The 17,386-nt window shown below is 37.5% G+C and overlaps 1 protein-coding gene across 1 annotated transcript in view; it reads right to left on the minus strand.

Annotated features, from left to right (window-relative positions):
- Positions 1-505: 505 nt before the first annotated feature.
- The window catches only part of CWF19L2 (CWF19 like cell cycle control factor 2), a 68,157-nt gene continuing 51,276 nt past the window's right edge, over positions 506-17,386 (minus strand). The window contains exons 13-18 of the mRNA XM_005501471.3: positions 8,902-9,114; positions 6,972-7,088; positions 4,485-4,640; positions 3,043-3,123; positions 1,984-2,085; positions 506-1,097 (exon numbers count right to left, since the gene is read on the minus strand). Of these exons, the coding sequence (XP_005501528.1) occupies positions 957-1,097; positions 1,984-2,085; positions 3,043-3,123; positions 4,485-4,640; positions 6,972-7,088; positions 8,902-9,114 (810 nt within the window). The 3' untranslated portion in view covers positions 506-956. The remainder of the gene's footprint in view (positions 1,098-1,983; positions 2,086-3,042; positions 3,124-4,484; positions 4,641-6,971; positions 7,089-8,901; positions 9,115-17,386) is intronic.

Consider the following 17,386-nt stretch of genomic DNA (forward strand, 5'->3'; position numbering starts at 1 on the left):
CGGATCAGAGTTTGCTCCGATCAGCACTAACAGCATCACGAGCAGGAACAACCAGGAGTGAGTGAGTTTAAGCAGATCCCGATGAAAACTATACAATGATTATCAGAAAAGTATTATGGTGGGCCACCTGCAGCACCAGAGGGGATGCCCAGGGCAGAAGAGTCAGCTGGGGAAATCCCTGTGATCATTTTCTTCTTTCCTGGCCATCACAGACTGTTTTCCCTTAAGGTTCTTTCACCCTCCTCTTTTTCTTTTTTGTTTTTTATTATCATCAAAAGTACCTGTTACCACGAAAGCTGACATTCGCCACCAGCAACAGACTGTCTCATCAGCCTTTGTGCAACAGCCCAGCTTGAAAAAAATACTACTTCATACTGAAAATAAGTACAAAAAATTGCACTAATTCTTGTGCAGGGGGGCAGCAGCAAATTTATCAATCATATCCCATGTCTGTATTACTGCAATGACCTCAACTTAAAGAACACAAGGACTCAAAATCAGAAAATTATTTTCTGTACAGCTTCCATCTGTAACAATGTATTTGTATTAATCAAAATGTTCTTACAATGTAAACCATTTTCTGTAAAAAGTCACCATGATAATTAAGCACCAGCTCTATACTGAATACAAAATAGAAAAAACAGTTGCCTCAAAGATGATAAAAACTCAAAATGTAGCTTCTGCTTTTGGAAGAACTCCAGTAGCCACAGGGATATTATTCTTTTGGCTCAACTAAAAAACAAAAAACTAAAACCACTGTACACTTCTGTTTTTCCAGGCTTGCAGGTTCATGTCATTCACAGTGCCAAAAACAGAAACAGGTAATCAGCAATTAGACAATATCCTTGGTTTTAAAATACACTAGTAGTGCATAACACACTATTGTTATTCTTAACATATGAAATATCCCTTAACGTAATTTATGGCTTGTATAGTCCTTGACTGCAGGGGTGTACTCATTCTTTCTTTTTGGTAAAGTCATATGGTTTCCACCACTGTGCAAACTGCAACACCTTCTTCCTCTGCTCCTCAAAGTTCTGTCTGATTCCTTTTCTCCAGAGTCGCGGTTCCAAGTCCAGCATCCCACCAATGATTTCCTTTGCAAGTAGAAGACAGATAATGATATGTGAAAATTAGCATTTACTTAACACTATTTTCCCTTAGAATAAAGAAATACATATTTTCACTGATTGTCACTGTTTTCTTTGAGTGCTAGTTATTAAAACTTGAAATTCTGAAAAATATATCAATCCAAAAATTAGAACCGTAGCTGTTGTATGGTTGCTTCAGCAAAATTCTTTTAGGTATAGCGTAGCAATGGACTGCATAAAAATCCTAACACTGCAAGATTGTTAATATGTTAGTATGCTTGTGACTAAGAAAAAATTCAGAAAAAAGAAAGCTGCCCAGTTTGCTTTTAACTCCTTCTGAAGTTACATTTCTGCCCAATCATTCTTGATGTTTTTGCAATATTGACTCTTTCAATAAATGATTGCTGTGACATACTGTGACATAATAAAGAAAGGAAGATTTTATTGCAGCTCTTCCTGTATATATGATATTCTCTATACCACACAGAGTAATTTAACCATGGAAGTATTTTACTAGGAGTTGCCTGTGAGACTCTGTGTGTACGCACCTTAATTTATACAATCACAAGTCCATGCACCCATATGAGAACACTCTGGCCATGAAAACTCTTACATAGATGTATTTTCCACCTATTAAAATATATGTCAAATATCTAGACATCCTACTAATTCAAAAGAAACATGGATCTAGAATCACATTCTGAGTATGAGACAGCAAGAAATCAACTACTTGTTCATTCAACAAGCCAAGTTAAAATGAGTCACCAAGAAGAGCCGGCTAACAAACTGGGACAAGGCACATCAAAGTGACTGTTCTGGCAGCACCTGTTTTAATTACTTAAATTTACCAAACAGGGCATAATTGGTAAATCGATCTTTTACATAACAATACCTTTCCAAAGTAATGAGGAAACTTGTATTGATCTTCAATGACATGAGCAAATCCTCCTTGCAGCCCAAAGTCCACAGAAAAGTATGGTAATCCTTTAGGAACCTATACACGCAAAAACATTTTTATACGTTTAATAGACTGTAGGTATTTACTTGACATCCCCACAATGTAATGAATTTGAAAGCGGTTTTGCAGTTGATGGTATCACATCCTACACCTTCGAAGAACACGAGCAGAAATTTCAACACAACCATCAGCAAGTTGCATCTCTTACAAATACGGTGTTGTGCGATAACAGCCATTCAATCCCTTGCTCTACTGCATTTATACTTTCTCTCTGTCATATCAGGCTTCACATCTCATTATTGAAACCCATTTCCTCTTTCTCTTAAATCAGGATTTTTTTAGTGCAAAGGTGCTATATTTACTAAAAGACACTTTCAGAAATTAAGTATTATTACTACATAGTAGTAAACTACTTTGTGGTAAAGTTTATCTACCACACATCTTTAATACTAAGAAGATGGAACAATCTTTGAACCTAACAGTTTTAGCATTATTCCTTTAAGATTTGTACATACAAAGATGTTTCAGTTCAGTATCCAGGAGACAGAGAGAGTTATTGTTCCCTTGTTTTAGGAAAAAGAAAAGCCTATAATGCTATTTATATTTTTGCTACGTAAACTTAGCAACACAAAAGGCTGTTCTAGGTCAATGAAAAAGACACAGCATATTTTTTCCAGGAAAGTAATTTGCAAATCTTTGATCTACCTTAATTCTTAATCAAGAAAATTATTCTGGTACATGTCCTCATAGTGCCAGCTTTGTTCTCAACCAATGCGTGCAGCTCAGTCCACCTATTGTTGAAATAAATGGGAATCTTTTCCCTGATGTCTGTTATGAGCTCACTCAGCCTTTTAATTCTCATCACGTCTATGCCATATCCCGACGCACTAATCTAATTGTGTTCCCTTTCTTCTCTCTTTGAAACAGTTAACGAAAAAAGATGAGAAAAAATTGCTGAGAAATTCAGCGTTCTCAATACATTTCTTTACTTACAGATTTCCGAACATCTTTTGAAGAAAGATCAATTAACTTCTTGTTCACGGACCACTCTTCATCAGATTCCATTATAGCTTTCTGTAAAAACATTTTATCTAAATGTGAAAATAGTCTTTCAGACGAGCAAGCAAAGAGCTAACTTTTCAATGTAGTGACGTACATTGCACTGCAAGTACCAATTATTTCTGAACAAAGTAACTTTATTTTAGCAACCTTTCAGATTTCCAGAACTTACATACTTTATAAAAGCATCGTATAATATCTTCAAACTCACTTAATTCTATTCCTCTTTATTTTTAATTTAACTTTTGCCTGACACAAATTATCTCTCACAACTCTCAGCTAAAAGGTCACATTCTCTTTTTACTGAGCTCATACAAAAACCACTTATGAGTTCATTATAGTAGCCTTTTTTTTATTTTTTAAACACTAAGAGGAGAATCCAGCTTAGAAGAGTAATTATGATTAAACCTTCTAAAGCTGCCTCTGTATCCTCCATAGTATGGAAGCAAGTATAGTGTAGTATAGTACAGGTACCTTTTAAATGTTATTTGTTGTATATTTTAATGATGGAAACTTCTGAAAGTTTTATGCACATTACATCACGATAAATCTTGTACTTAATTTTTCCTTTAACATTCAGATAAAACCCAAGTTTTACCAGTGCTTGAAGTACAGCAATGAAATCAACCAGATGGAGAGTTTCAAATGTGGTAGTTACTGCACTACTGTTCACCATACTGACCCCACTTCATCAAAACCCAATCACACTATTTATTTCCAGAAAACAAAAATAATATTTCAAAGCACAAATAAAAAAATTTACTTAAAAAAGGCAAATCATTATCTAGTTGCTGAAAGCCAAAACGCTTCTTTTGCAGGCAGAAGGTTCAACGAGCTTTTCCTTGCAGGGTCAGCGGAAAGAGACTGGAAAAGCTACAGAAGAAATGCTTACCATGCTGTCTAATGCTCATCAAAAACCTAAGACACATATCAAATTTGGGCCTACTGAAATAAAATGGGGAAGAAATATTATATACTGATATTTTTACAACAGCTGGTATTATTTTGTCATTTTATGTTTGTCAAGCACATGTATGGGGTTTTAAGTTTATACTACAGGACTTAATTGAGAAATATGGCTATCTTTACAGCACTTCAAGAAACTACAAGTCTCTCATCTTCCTCCAGCATTTGTCAGTGCAGTCAGACCTGAGGCAACGGCACAGTGACATCTGGCTCTTCCCCTGACTGCTTGAAAAACAGAATTACCTCACAGGGCTCGTTTTAAGATTAAGTAACAGGTTCAAAGAATGAATCAGGAAGTAAGATCAAAGAATCCACCTTCTCAAAATAGTACTTGAATATTAAAAAAAGAAGTAATAGATGAATTATGATGAACACATTCAAATGACCTAAGAAAAATTATTTTCATGTACCTTAAAGTAAATTGGAGCTGTATCTCCTACTTCTTTTGGAAGAGGAATGCATTCGTAAACCATGTGATACCGTTTCTTCATACCCATGTTTGTTTCTAGGAATACGCAGTCCAAGTCTTTAGCTTCAAACATTTTCACCAATGCACTTCTGAACATCTGTTTAAAGAAAAGTGTAATTTGAATAAGCTTTTCAAAGCTTTCAGATATTTTATATCATTTTACCAACATATATTATATTCATAATATTCATGATAAAATGGATAACAGCGGCAATCATACTGGGAAAATGCCGTATTATTCAACAATTTAACACGGACTATAGTTGCTAAGATACGAAGACAGGAAGTCTGGAAAACTATTGTGAAACACACATTATAATTAACACTACAAACTCAGTTTTAATAAATACCACATATTTTTACAGTTGAAATTAAAGCTATGTTGAACTTCATAACTGTGATGTTCCATAAGACAATATGGTTCTAACAGTAGGTCCCAAGCTTACAATTTCCAAGTTAATGTCTTGCCTTGTATTGACTCTAGATACCATTATCTTTCCAATATTCATCCCAATTACACAGTTTAAAAGAAAAAAAAAAATGACATTTCCACTAGGCATGCTTGACCTTTAAGGAAAATATTAACATTACCTCCAAAGAAAGCCATGGCTTTAATTGCCACCTTCACTGTACGGCAGCTTGCCAAATGCAATACTGTAATACATACCCCTGTCCTCAATGTTACCAGTTCCCCTCACAATTAGGTGCTGCACCTATTCCAAGTGTATTTCAAGTTATAATTCTGCCAGCTCCAGTGTGAGTGCCCCGCACACTCTCGAGGCAGCTCTGACATGGTGGAGCTGTGAGCCGGGATCAGCCGCAGCAGGAGGAGGGGAAAGCACAGCTGTGAGCAGCCGGGCCTGGTCCCGTCACGCAGGAGCAGCAGCTCAGCTCAGGATGAACCTCTGTTCTTGCCTAAGTTTCAGGAATGCCTGTGCCCAGCCTGGCTGATCGTGACCCAGACTTGCTGACTTGAGCCTAACTCATCCCCGCAGACCCGTCTAGCCATCACTGGGCTACAGCTGACACTTGTCTAACCACGGGAGCTGCTCGCTCCTCCTGGCTTGGCTACCATGGCACTGCGCCGTGTCAGTGAGGTGACTTCCCCACCTTGCCCAGCACCATCCACCCCCCAGCCTTCCCATCCCTGCAGAGCAGGAGTGCCAAACGCTTTTTCACCAGGGGCCACATCAGCCTCACGGTTGCCTTCAAAGGGCCAAATGTAATTTGAGAACTGTATAAACGCAACTATTCCTACATACATCCTGTTTTCCTCTATTTAGTTAAAAGAGATTAAGACAAACAGAAGATACAGAATAAGCATTTACCACTCTTCCCCATGCTCTGTTTTACTTCCCAATTCCTATTTGTTGCACTTATTTGCTTCTTATCCAACTTTCTTAGGCATTTCTGTCCATTTCTGTTTTGGAGGAGCATAATTTACTACAAAACACTGTATAAAAATTAGATCAGCCCTGGGAATCAATGTGGGGAGAAAATCTGAAAAGTCAGAGAATCATCTGCCAGGCTTAAGGTAAGATCAATGTTACTTAACCTATTCCAAACTCATTAATCAACCTGCTTTTAAGTCCAAGCAACCACAAACAAAAAAACCTTTACCTAATCTGAAGTAGTATCCATGATTTTTATGTAAGAGGTTGCAGGTTGTTTTCCCCTTGTAAAAATCCTGATGGGAGGAGGAGGGAAGACCAATCACTGTCCAACTCTTAGTCAGAACCTGATTTTCCTTTTCCAAAGAAAACGGAACTTAGAACTTTCAAAATGCCTTCATAAGAGAGTTGGAAAGCACGACCCATCATGTTTGGCACTTAAATCTAAAAATTCTTTTCAAAAAAGTAGGAAATTGTATTCTAACAGAGACCTCACTGATATGAAAAAGAATGAGATAGTTCTCTCTCAATTATCATCCACCCAAAACTCAGATCAGCTTTAAAAACCCAAAAATATGTAAACAACATATCTTCACCTCATGTTTCATTATAAGGCATCTTTCTGCCCTGACAATCCTTTTCTTTTCTTTGGCACTCCCACGGAAATCTTAACTGCCACGCCAGTTATTCCACTTTCTGTAGGGGATCAGCTATACCTACATCACAGCCCTGAGAGATGTTTGTCCAACCTGGTTTCTAAGACCTCCAACAACAGAGGTTCTGCAGCATTCCAGGCAACTTCTTCTAGTACTAACAAGTGAGAACTTTTCTTCAGTGTTTACCCTGCATCTGTCTTTTTCAATTTTTGACCACTAATTTTTATCCATAATGCAAGAATGTTCTGCCCCTTAGTGGAATCAGAGAAGAGCTGCCAGGCTGGAAATTATGAAAACAGGGACTTAATAACAAGAGTATTACTATTCAAAACAACATTATTTTACAGAAATGTGAGAACATGAGACAGTTTCGCAGCTGACCTGGATTTCTTCCCAGATGTCTTCATCAAGAAGAGTGGCTGCAGTATGGTGCTGCAGAGGGGCTATCAGGCAGTGACCTTCAGTAAGGGACTGGTTGCGTGGTAGAGACAAGTAAACCTATAAAAAGCAAATAAAAACTAAGTGCCCATTTTTCTAGCATTAAAAACCTTCCCATTGCTAAGGCTCAGAAATACATCATTTGCTGAACTTCAAACAAATGAAAGTCATTACCTTCTAATTACAGCAAGGTATTAGTAATTTTAGTATTTTTTTAAAAAGGTTCCATTATCCATCAGTAGCTCCAGTGAACTAGTAGTATTCAGGCACCAGCTCCACCAACAAAGCAGTAATATCAGCTTTACAGACAAACTGGTAAACTAACTATTATGAAATCATACTATTTTGTCCACTACAATACACTTTTAATACAGAAATGCATACATATATATATTTGTATTAACCTAATAAAATATAATATATATAAATGCATACAGATATAACTATATCTCTGTATATCTATCAGATATACAAACACACATATATATGTATACACACATAGATGCACATCTGTATGCACTTTCATATAGAATCCTAGAATGGTATGGGCTGGAAGGGATCTTAGAGATATATCTAGTTCCAAGAACCCTGCCATGGGCAGGGACCCCTTCCACTAGACCAGGTTACTCAAAGCCCCATCTGGCCAGGCCTTCAACACTTCCAGGGATGAAGCATCCACAGCTTCCCTGGGCAGTCTGTTCCAGTGTCTCAGCATCCTCATGGGGAAGAATTTCTTCCTTATACCTGAACTAAACCAACCCTCTATCAGTTTAAAGCCATAACTCCTTGTCCCATCACTATGAGCCCTTGTAAAAAGTCCCTCTCCAGCTTTCTCATAGGTCTCCTTTAGGTTCTGGAAGGCTGCTGTAAGGACTCCCCAGAGCCTTCTCTTTTCCACGCTGAACAACCCCAACTCTCTCAGCCTGTCCTCACAGCAGAGCCATTTCCAGCCTTCTGGTCATCTTCGTGGCCTCCTCTAACCCATTTCCAACAGGTCCATGTCTTTCCTGTACTGAGGCTCCAGAGCTGGACACAGGACTCCAGGTGGGATCGCACCAGAGCGGAGCAGAGGGGCAGAATCAGCTCCCTTGACCTGCTGGCCACGCTGCTTTTGATACAGCCCAAGATACGATTGGCTTTCTGGGCTGCAAGGACACATTGCTGGTTCATGTCCAATCTTTCATCCACCAGTACCCCCAAGTCATGCTTCACAGGGTTGCTCTCAGTCCTCTCATTTTTTATATCTATATCTAGTTATATATATATATATGTGTGTGTGTGCATATGTATATATTATCTATTACAAAACAAGTGCAATGTACCATCAATACATATCTATGCATTTAATTCCTTGGCCTATAAAAAGTTTCAAATCAAATTAAAAACATCAATAATAAATTAAAACTTTGGTTAAAGAATGACAAAAATAGCCTATTAACAGAAACAAGAAGGTTCCCTGTACCAAACTATTTCAAAGCATTTTAGGCTTAAAACTGGAATTCTCCACTTATTTTTTTTATAACACTGAGATACAATGTGATACAGTGTGATTTAGTCTTCCACAAATCCACCTACAGTTTAATCTCTGCACTCAGATCTTTCATTATTGCTCCTGTCTTCCACAAATCCAGAAAATCTGAAGTTCTGATATCAAAGATTAGCTTTATAATTCATGATAGATTTATATCTTTTTCTCCTTCACCCTTGAGGAATTTGTGAAATGAATTGTAAGGACAAGGAAAATAAGATGCAGAACAAAAAAATCATTTTGTAGAAACAATTTTGTTCTTAAGCTTAGGAACTCTAACATTAACACTGCCTTCCTTTATATCTTTTTTATTTTTACATTTGTGTTAAATTGCTATTTTCTTACCTTGGTACCAATTGCAATAATAAGATGTTTAGAAAGTTCACTGCTCTCAAAGCAGTGTGGGCACTTTTCCATGCGTGCAGCAAGCTGCTGGTGCTCATGTATTGCTTTTCTTCTTTGTATTTCTTCCTCTTCCCCACTGCGCGCTCTTTTGGCTGCTTTGGAAACAAACATGTCATCCAGAGTGTAGTACTCCCTGTCGGTTTTTTCCATGAGCTGAAAAGATACACAGAAAAAATGCGTGCATTTATACATACGCAAGAAAAAATACTTAGCTCTTTGTAGCATCCTTTATTGAGAAAAGCAGTAAGTGCGTAAACAGTAGCATTGCTTCCTTCCATATGGCACCTGCAGCACTTGCTACCACCAGGTACGTCTCCTGCGAGCAGTCATACGCAATCTTAGACAGCACAGGTATGAAAATATAGATGAATGACAGCAGTAAGAAGAGTATACTACTATAATATATTCCATCTCAAGGTAAGGGCTAAGTATTTCAGTATTAACTTGACAGAATTTCAGCTTGCTTTCGAAAGCTACAAATTTTTAAAAATCATATATTATCATATATTTTATTTTAGTCTTCCTCCTCCTCTCCTATTACGACTATCACTCTCCATCAAATCATCTCTTGTGAAATAACTAGATCGTGATTCTGCACCTCATGCCCTGTGAAAACATGCCAACAGTCATTCTTACCTAGTGAACAGCACTAAGCTATTTTGTGGAGAAAACAGTCTTTGCCTTTAATATTTAGTCTTTCTTGAATACAGCTGTTGCTAGATATGGATAACAAACACAACAAGCACATTACCAGAAACAACACTGAATGATCCACAGGTTTTTTGTTTGCTCATTAATTGCTACATTTTACTTAAATGTGCCATATTTAAAAGAAAACTCTGAGAATACTAAATTTGTTATGAAGACATGCTTAAGGATCAGTGGTGTCTTAAAACACCTTAATAGTGGAAACCCACACAAACTGGCTATGTCTCATCTAGATGATACTTGGCAGGGATGGAGTCTGTAGAGAGGAACCAGAGGAATTGAAGGTGACTCCAGGTGACAGAGCACATGGTAAGAAGGTGGCCTCACAGCAACAGCAGCAAGAGACAACAGAAAGGAAAGCAAAAAAATATATGAGGTCACTGGACTCAAACCCAAGTGAGAGTAGATTTCACTAAGTTTCAAAACTCACTGAACCCCTACATATATATGGCATTAAGCTTTATCAATCTTTTTTTTTTTTTTGATGACAAAAAAATCCCATGACATCTTGCCTAAATCAAGACTTAGCAAGTCTTGATTGTAAAGATTAACTTTCTAAAGAACTTAGGAAAGTATTTCTCCATTTTCTGCTTTGGCTGCTCTAAACAACTTTAAAATTGTGTGCCATTAATGCCCTAAATATTCAACACATATAGCTAAGCAAATGTAAAAAAAATTCAAAATAATTTTTGCAAGTTTTTCTCTTGAAATGAAATTCATAATTCAATGACTCAAACCTAAGAGAAGGTCTGAAGCAACATAAAGTCCAATACATGACCTTGAGTGGAGTCAATGAAAACAAGCACAATTCAGGAGACTTAAAAACATCCAGCTACGAATGCAACAACGAAAAGGGAAAAACAAACCAACCAACCAGCCTTTGGCAAAAGTTAGACACCCAAAAGGACTATGAGACAGATTTCCCAGTTGCATCATAGTATTCTCCTAGTGCTTCCTGGAAATCCAATGGTAGTATTTCAGGATTCAAAATTAAAAGTTCTCAAAGTGAAGGAAAACAATGGAAAATATTAAATTATATTTTCACTTCTAATATTACTAAACAGTCTACATATATAAGTGGAATGTGTAAGCTCCTACTACAGCCTGGATCCCACCCAAGGTCTGTGTTTCAGAGTAGAGTAAGTCAGTGGAGAGTCTTAAACAAAACTTTTGCTTTTTCCTAGAAACCAAAAGGTATGTAGAAGAGTTCTTCATGCAGCTGGAGGCCATGGGAGCCAGACAACATTGCACTTATGGTTTAAGATGCAATATATATCGGTCAACAGAATTAGATGAAGCACACTGGGAAAGGAAGTAAAATAAACATGATTACTTTGGAGAAGTGAAGCGATGAGCAAAGGTAGGTAGCAATGCAGCATTTTGGGAGAGGAGCCAAAGTAAAGGGATATTTCAAGGAGTATTCACAGATCAGGCTCAGATTAACTCTACCACAGAGTCTCTACCAGCAACCAAAGTATAGATTCCATTGCAATACTAATGAATAACGGGATAACAAGGAATGCAAGGCAATTCAAGAAACCAACACCCCAGCTTCAAAGACATTAAATAAGTGCTTGAAAGAATCAGGGTCTAAGAAAAAAAGTGTTTTAAACATTTCAATCTGTTTCTGCAATAAAAGATGCCTAGTCATTAATAACTCATGTCCAATTGGATGTTCTTCAAGCACTATACCTCTCCCTCGCTGAAGAAAAACAGACAAGGACAAAGCTGAAAAATGAGGGCTTATTTCTTTCTCCCTTTTCACACCTTTAAGGAGAAGCTTATGAGACCTTTATTCAAGTCGTAAGTCTAGAACATCAATGCACAGTGCTGTTATATTGCAGTTCTGAGACAAAAAGACCAAGTTACAGATAGTCACCCTGTCTCTGAATCTTCATTTATTGCCATGTATTATCACATCCTTTAGATGACTTTAAAAGAGTGTTAAAATGGGATATATTTTCACCTCTAAAAACAACAGTCATGTAAGGAATAAGAATTTCTTTGCAACTCCTGTATTGTCACAGTGTCCTCCTAACACACCTCAAAACAGTTCAGGAAGTACAGAAACCAAAACCAGGCAAGAATATCAGTCAGCAAGAACTGTGTGTTCCTACTGAAATAAGACACGGCATGAATACAAGTGGGAAAACTCATTCAGCAATGCCTTAAAAACAAAGAAACCACTACTAAAGACATTTAGTCTGCAATATTGCAATAATAGCAATGAACATCACTAACACATTATTTGCCAGGAAAAATGAAAAAAACCTTTTTTTCAAGGGCGTAATCCCCTAAATATTATAATCCCTTAAATATTATTATCCCTCATCTCCTACAAATGCCAAATATCAATGTGTCAGAACTGAAATAAAATAAAATGTAGCCATTACTATAGCAGACTAGAGGGTACTCTTCAACTGCTACTCTAAATATTGGCCTTTTGAAAAGTTATTCAGGAAGAAAATACAAATTCTCTTTCAAAAAATTTACTTTTACAATAAGGTGCCCAGTGTGTTCTGCCAATTGCATTATTTGGCCATAATAAAATTTCTCCAAACAAGTTAAAGGGAAATGGAAGAACAAGCAGAGAGTGTTCTCCAAAATGCCAGAAGGAAAGCGAGTAACCATTGAAAAACCGAATTATTTCATACATATCTTCTTCCATATAGAAGACAGAGCTAAGTACAAATCCAAAGAAGGAACTATGCTGATGTATTAGATTTACTGGAAAGCTGCTGTTCTGCATCAGCTGAAGCATCACACCTGTTAAATGTGAAAGTCAATGCATTCTGGAAGTTGCGTATTTAGTTCCCTCACTGTGCTGGATGCTGTGCTCACTGTATTTCAGGTGCCATACAGAGATCAGAAAGAAGCAGGCAGTCACTTTGATATATCAGTTTTAAGTTGGAATGTCCTAAAAAAAATCACTGATCTGCCTAAAGTTAATATAAGAAATTCAGATATCTATAAAGACAATGCACCTGAAGTCCTTGTTTCTACCAGATTTTGGCCAAAATCAAGATCTAATGTAAACTGGTGTTCTCATAAGAAGACAGATCATCCCCACAGTCCCTTGTCTCCCCTTTTTCATTCTGCTTTTTTACTCTGGGCTCATCTGCCACATTTCTGTGATTTTTTGCTTTGCTTGTACGTCTGTTTTCCAACCTTTCCTCCCCTCTTGGCAAGCACTGGTTAACCAGAGAACACACAGGCGGCTTTAGGACTTTTAGCACCAGGCAAAATGACACAGCCTCCTATGGTGTCATTGTACAACTGAGACATTTCCACCACCCATCTGAGAGGGGATCTGTTTTCCACCACCAGGATGTAGTTTTGGTTTAACCAACAGGGACAGCAGCACAGTTTTGCTTGCCCTGGCCAAGAAAGGCCTGTATTACATAAACACTTATAGAGCAGCTGGGGAAGGCATTCAAACTTCTTCCAGGAGCAAATAAAAGTCACACTTACGGATCTCATTTGGACAGATCTAACATGTGCAAATGTGGCCAACATGCCAAACAAGGAGAGAAAGCACCAACCATTCACCAGAATTCAGAAAGAGATCAGCATCTGACTATGCACAAATGTGAATGAATTGAGGGAGGGAAAAATTACTATGTTGTATTTGCTGATGAAACCCTTAACATTATAATTACCATGAATAACATGAATATATTTCATTAATGATTTCATTATATAACATTCTTTTCATAAAATAATTTGTGTCTTTTTCCACTTTTTTACGTTACTGAAGCCATTAGGCACCTTTGCATGGGGCTAACTCCAAAAACACCTCCTACAGGTCTGTGTCAGGTACACTCTGGGGTAGCCTCATGTTTCCGCCAAGTGTTCAGACTGATGGAACAGTATCTCATAGCTTCCTTTTAACCCAGTTCTTACACACTGCTGGCTGCCCATACCCTCCATCCGAAGGGTGATGCACACTGTGTCTCCTCCTTCTCCGTCCGCTGCTGTCACTTGCTCTTTGGGTGCGCCCTTTGGAACCACTAAAGAATCTAATGACACTGTCATACTGAAAGGAAACCTCAAGCAACAGAACTTCTAGTCATCAGGGATTATCCCTATATAATACCCCAAGTACACCTTTCTCCTCTTCAAATTTCCTCTGAAATCTGGAGATGAAACAGGAAATTCTCTCAAACACAATTAGCACGGTAACAAAATATACCTGCTTCTTTCTAGCACGGGTAATTTTCAGCCTTTTTGTACACATATTTTTCTGCTTGTTTTCTTGTTCTATTTTGTATGCAACTATTGAACGACTGCTTTTTCTCTTTTCTCGCTAACGCAATCATAGCTAAAAGTTACTTCCATATAAGCTAATAAAAGTGCATCTGCTTGGAAAATTTGTGAAAAAAAGTCTATAGATTGTATAAAACGTATCAGTTTGGTTTTATATTGTCATGGCAACACTGACGTCTTCAACTTTAAATGACAGAGTTAATATTTGTGGAATGTTGTCTCTTAATATATTTTGGGAAGATGCAATAAAGAAGAACAAACTATTATTTTAGAATAGAAACCTGGGCGATATATGAATATATCTCATCACAGTCGCATTTATTCACCATTTAGCATTTTTGCTCAGAAAACAGAGTTTCTGATCTCAAATAGCATGTGTTCAAGCCAAATCAAGGTAGAATGTTATCATGTTAGCATTATTACAACTCAAATCTCCCTATGACCACACACACCTGAACCTGTAGGCTTAATTGAACATATAATTCAGCATATAGGCATTTCAGAAACCTATCATTCCAGGGTAATAAATAGTATGTTAAAACACATAGTATCAAAGGATTTTAACTTATCAACGCACAGCATGCTTTTAAGGCCCATGACACATACAGGAAAATATTATGAATCATGTTGATGAACAAGGTAGTTCAGAATTACCTCTGAGCAGCAGAATTCAAGGAATAAACATACAGCGGAGTCCTGTGCAATGATTAGGGACCACGATCCTTTCTGCTTCAGTTATTTGAAATGAAAACTGTTGATTTTGCTATGATTAGTTATTAGGACAGATAAAACTTCATATGCAAGCCAATGAAATGAAAGCCAAACAAAATACCCTCAGCCACAGCATTCTGCTATTAAAAGTGTGATTAGCATTTATCTTTACAGTTATTCCAGGCCATAACTTACATGAAAGAAAACACAGCCTAGAAAATACAGTTGTGCACAAGTCTTCATTTGCAACATACCTTGGAATGTTAACATAATTCATGAAGAACACCAAATGCTTATGCAGCCATTTATTATGGGCTGCTTCCCCACAGTTGCTCCTTTTCCCAGGTTTTTTCTCCTATCCCAGCTGTCACTGCTGTGGATGTGTGTCCACATGCAGAAACAGCTTTGTGTCCACACAGTATTCACAGAAGTTGTTTAGTGCATTGAACTGACATGTAGCATAATGCAGATATTTGAAATTATTTCCTCTTGGGTTTCATTTTTTTTTATAGCAAACCATGAGCATGTATAGATCTTCAAGTAAATGTAAAAAGCAACAGCGTACCAGAGCTTTGTTAGAGGTTATCATGTCTATTAAATCCTGTGCTAGAATGGCTTCACCACATGAAGAAAGAGAAGAAAAGAGTTTATTACACAATAGCAGCAGAAATATTCTTCATTTTTCATTTTAGCTTTTAAAATGTTTCTAGACTATTATTTTGGTTTATGGTGGTGGAAATGCAAAGATGTGCAACAGGGAGGTTTGCACAGCAAGTCAAAAAGATAAGGCTGAAAGCAATTTTCCATTTTACAGACTTCAGAACCAAAGAAAAGCACCATGCAAACTCACTTTTTACAAACCTGTAATACCAGCATATCTCTTGACTAAATCCATAAACGACGGGCAGAATTTCTAATATAGTTCTGTATTTTTCACTGCTTAAACTAATGTTATGGATTATTGCAGAGACTTACAAAGAAAATGAGTTTATGGCCAAAATTTAAATGGTTTGATGAACAACACACATTAATTGTTCTCACTTTCTTCCAGTAAAACATAATCAAAAAGAAAAAAAAATGCCTTAGTAGAATTTACGTGTACAAATAGAAGGTAATTTCTATTGAGGCAATGTTCTAGAAATCAGTCTCTACACACCCACAAACTCCTATTGACATACGTGAAAGCATTACATAAGCCTTAAGAGTATGAATTTGGTAAAACTGAACTCCTTACAACAGTCAAGGGCAGAAGGAACTACAGACAGGCTACTTAAAGCTCTCAGTAGTGAAAACCTAAGACTTCACACATATTTTGGACTTTAAAACTGGGAGGGGAAGAAAAAAAATCTGTTTTCAAATATTTTGTTGACTTTTTTGTATCCTATAGTTATATTCCTGTAGCAGTGAGAACCTAATCTGCTTTCCAACATGAAGAAAGAAAAAAGTATCACAGTATGCTTGGGATTGGAAGGGACCTCAAAAGATCATCTAGTCCAATCCCCCTGCTGGAGCAGGAACGCCTAGGTGAGGTCGCACAGGAACATGTCCAGGCGGGTTTTGAATGTCTCCAGAGAAGGAGACTCCACAACCCCCCTGGGCAGCCTGTTCCAGTGTCTGTCACCCTCACTGACAAGAAGTTTCTTCTCAAATTTAAGTGGAACCTCTTGTGTTCCAGCTTGATCCCATTACCCCTTGTCCTATCATTGTTTGCCACCGAGAAGAGCCTGGCTCTGTCCTTGTGGCACTCACCCTTGATATATTTATAAACATTAGTAAGGTCACCCCTCAGTCTCCTCCAAGCTAAAGAGACCCAGCTCCCTCAAGCCTTTCCTCATAAGGGAGATGCTCCACTCCCTTAATCATCTTTGTTGCTCTGCGCTGGACTCTCTCCATCAGTTCCCTGTCCTTCTGGAACTGAGGGGCCCAGAACTGGACACAATATTCCAGATGAGGTCTCACCAGGGCAAAGTACAGGGGAAGGAGTAGAAACACAGTAACCCCAAACAGCTTATTTTCTTTAAGTGTAACAGTGATATATGAAAGAATTAGACTTTAAGGCCTGCTTTCTTCCATATAACAAAAATATTACTGTTGGCATTTTATTTTTTGTTTAAAAAAGCTTTTTCACCACTGAAAGTTAAAGATTTGAGGTTTTTTCATAATGTTCAGAACTCTGACGTAAGAACATGCACAGGACACTGTAGCAAAGGGTCTGTTTCAAACTGTTTGAGGTAACTGATGTCCACATCAACTTGCTGTGCACAGAAGCAAAAAAACTAACAGGAGATGAGAGCCTCAAGTACAATAGGGTTGTACTAGAACCATAACTAGATAAAAGAAGAACAGGCAAAAGGGGAATGGTAAATCAGAATTTGCTTTTCATCTAAATTTAAAACATAGGCTCAACAGGCAAACAAATAGCAAGAAGACGGCATATTTTCTCTATCTGATCTCATGGAGCCCTTAAGAAAAGGAAACTTTAAAGGTGGGAAAAAGATTTGTAAGGATGCGTGTGCCTTGACCACAACACATGTTCAGCCTGTGAACCTGAGCGGGAGTCAGGCATGAGATAAAGTTATATCAACCTTCATTTGCTAACGGGATTAGACAGAGATTTCATGGACAGAGATTTTGCGTCTATGTACTGCCATTTCTTCCATGTCCCATTCAAGAAAGTAAATCCTTTTATAAATTATATCTATTTCAACATCCCTGTCTCCTGTTACAAAACTGCGATTAT

This window comes from Columba livia, chromosome 1, assembly GCF_036013475.1.
Source record: "Columba livia isolate bColLiv1 breed racing homer chromosome 1, bColLiv1.pat.W.v2, whole genome shotgun sequence".
Taxonomy (NCBI): domain Eukaryota; kingdom Metazoa; phylum Chordata; class Aves; order Columbiformes; family Columbidae; genus Columba; species Columba livia.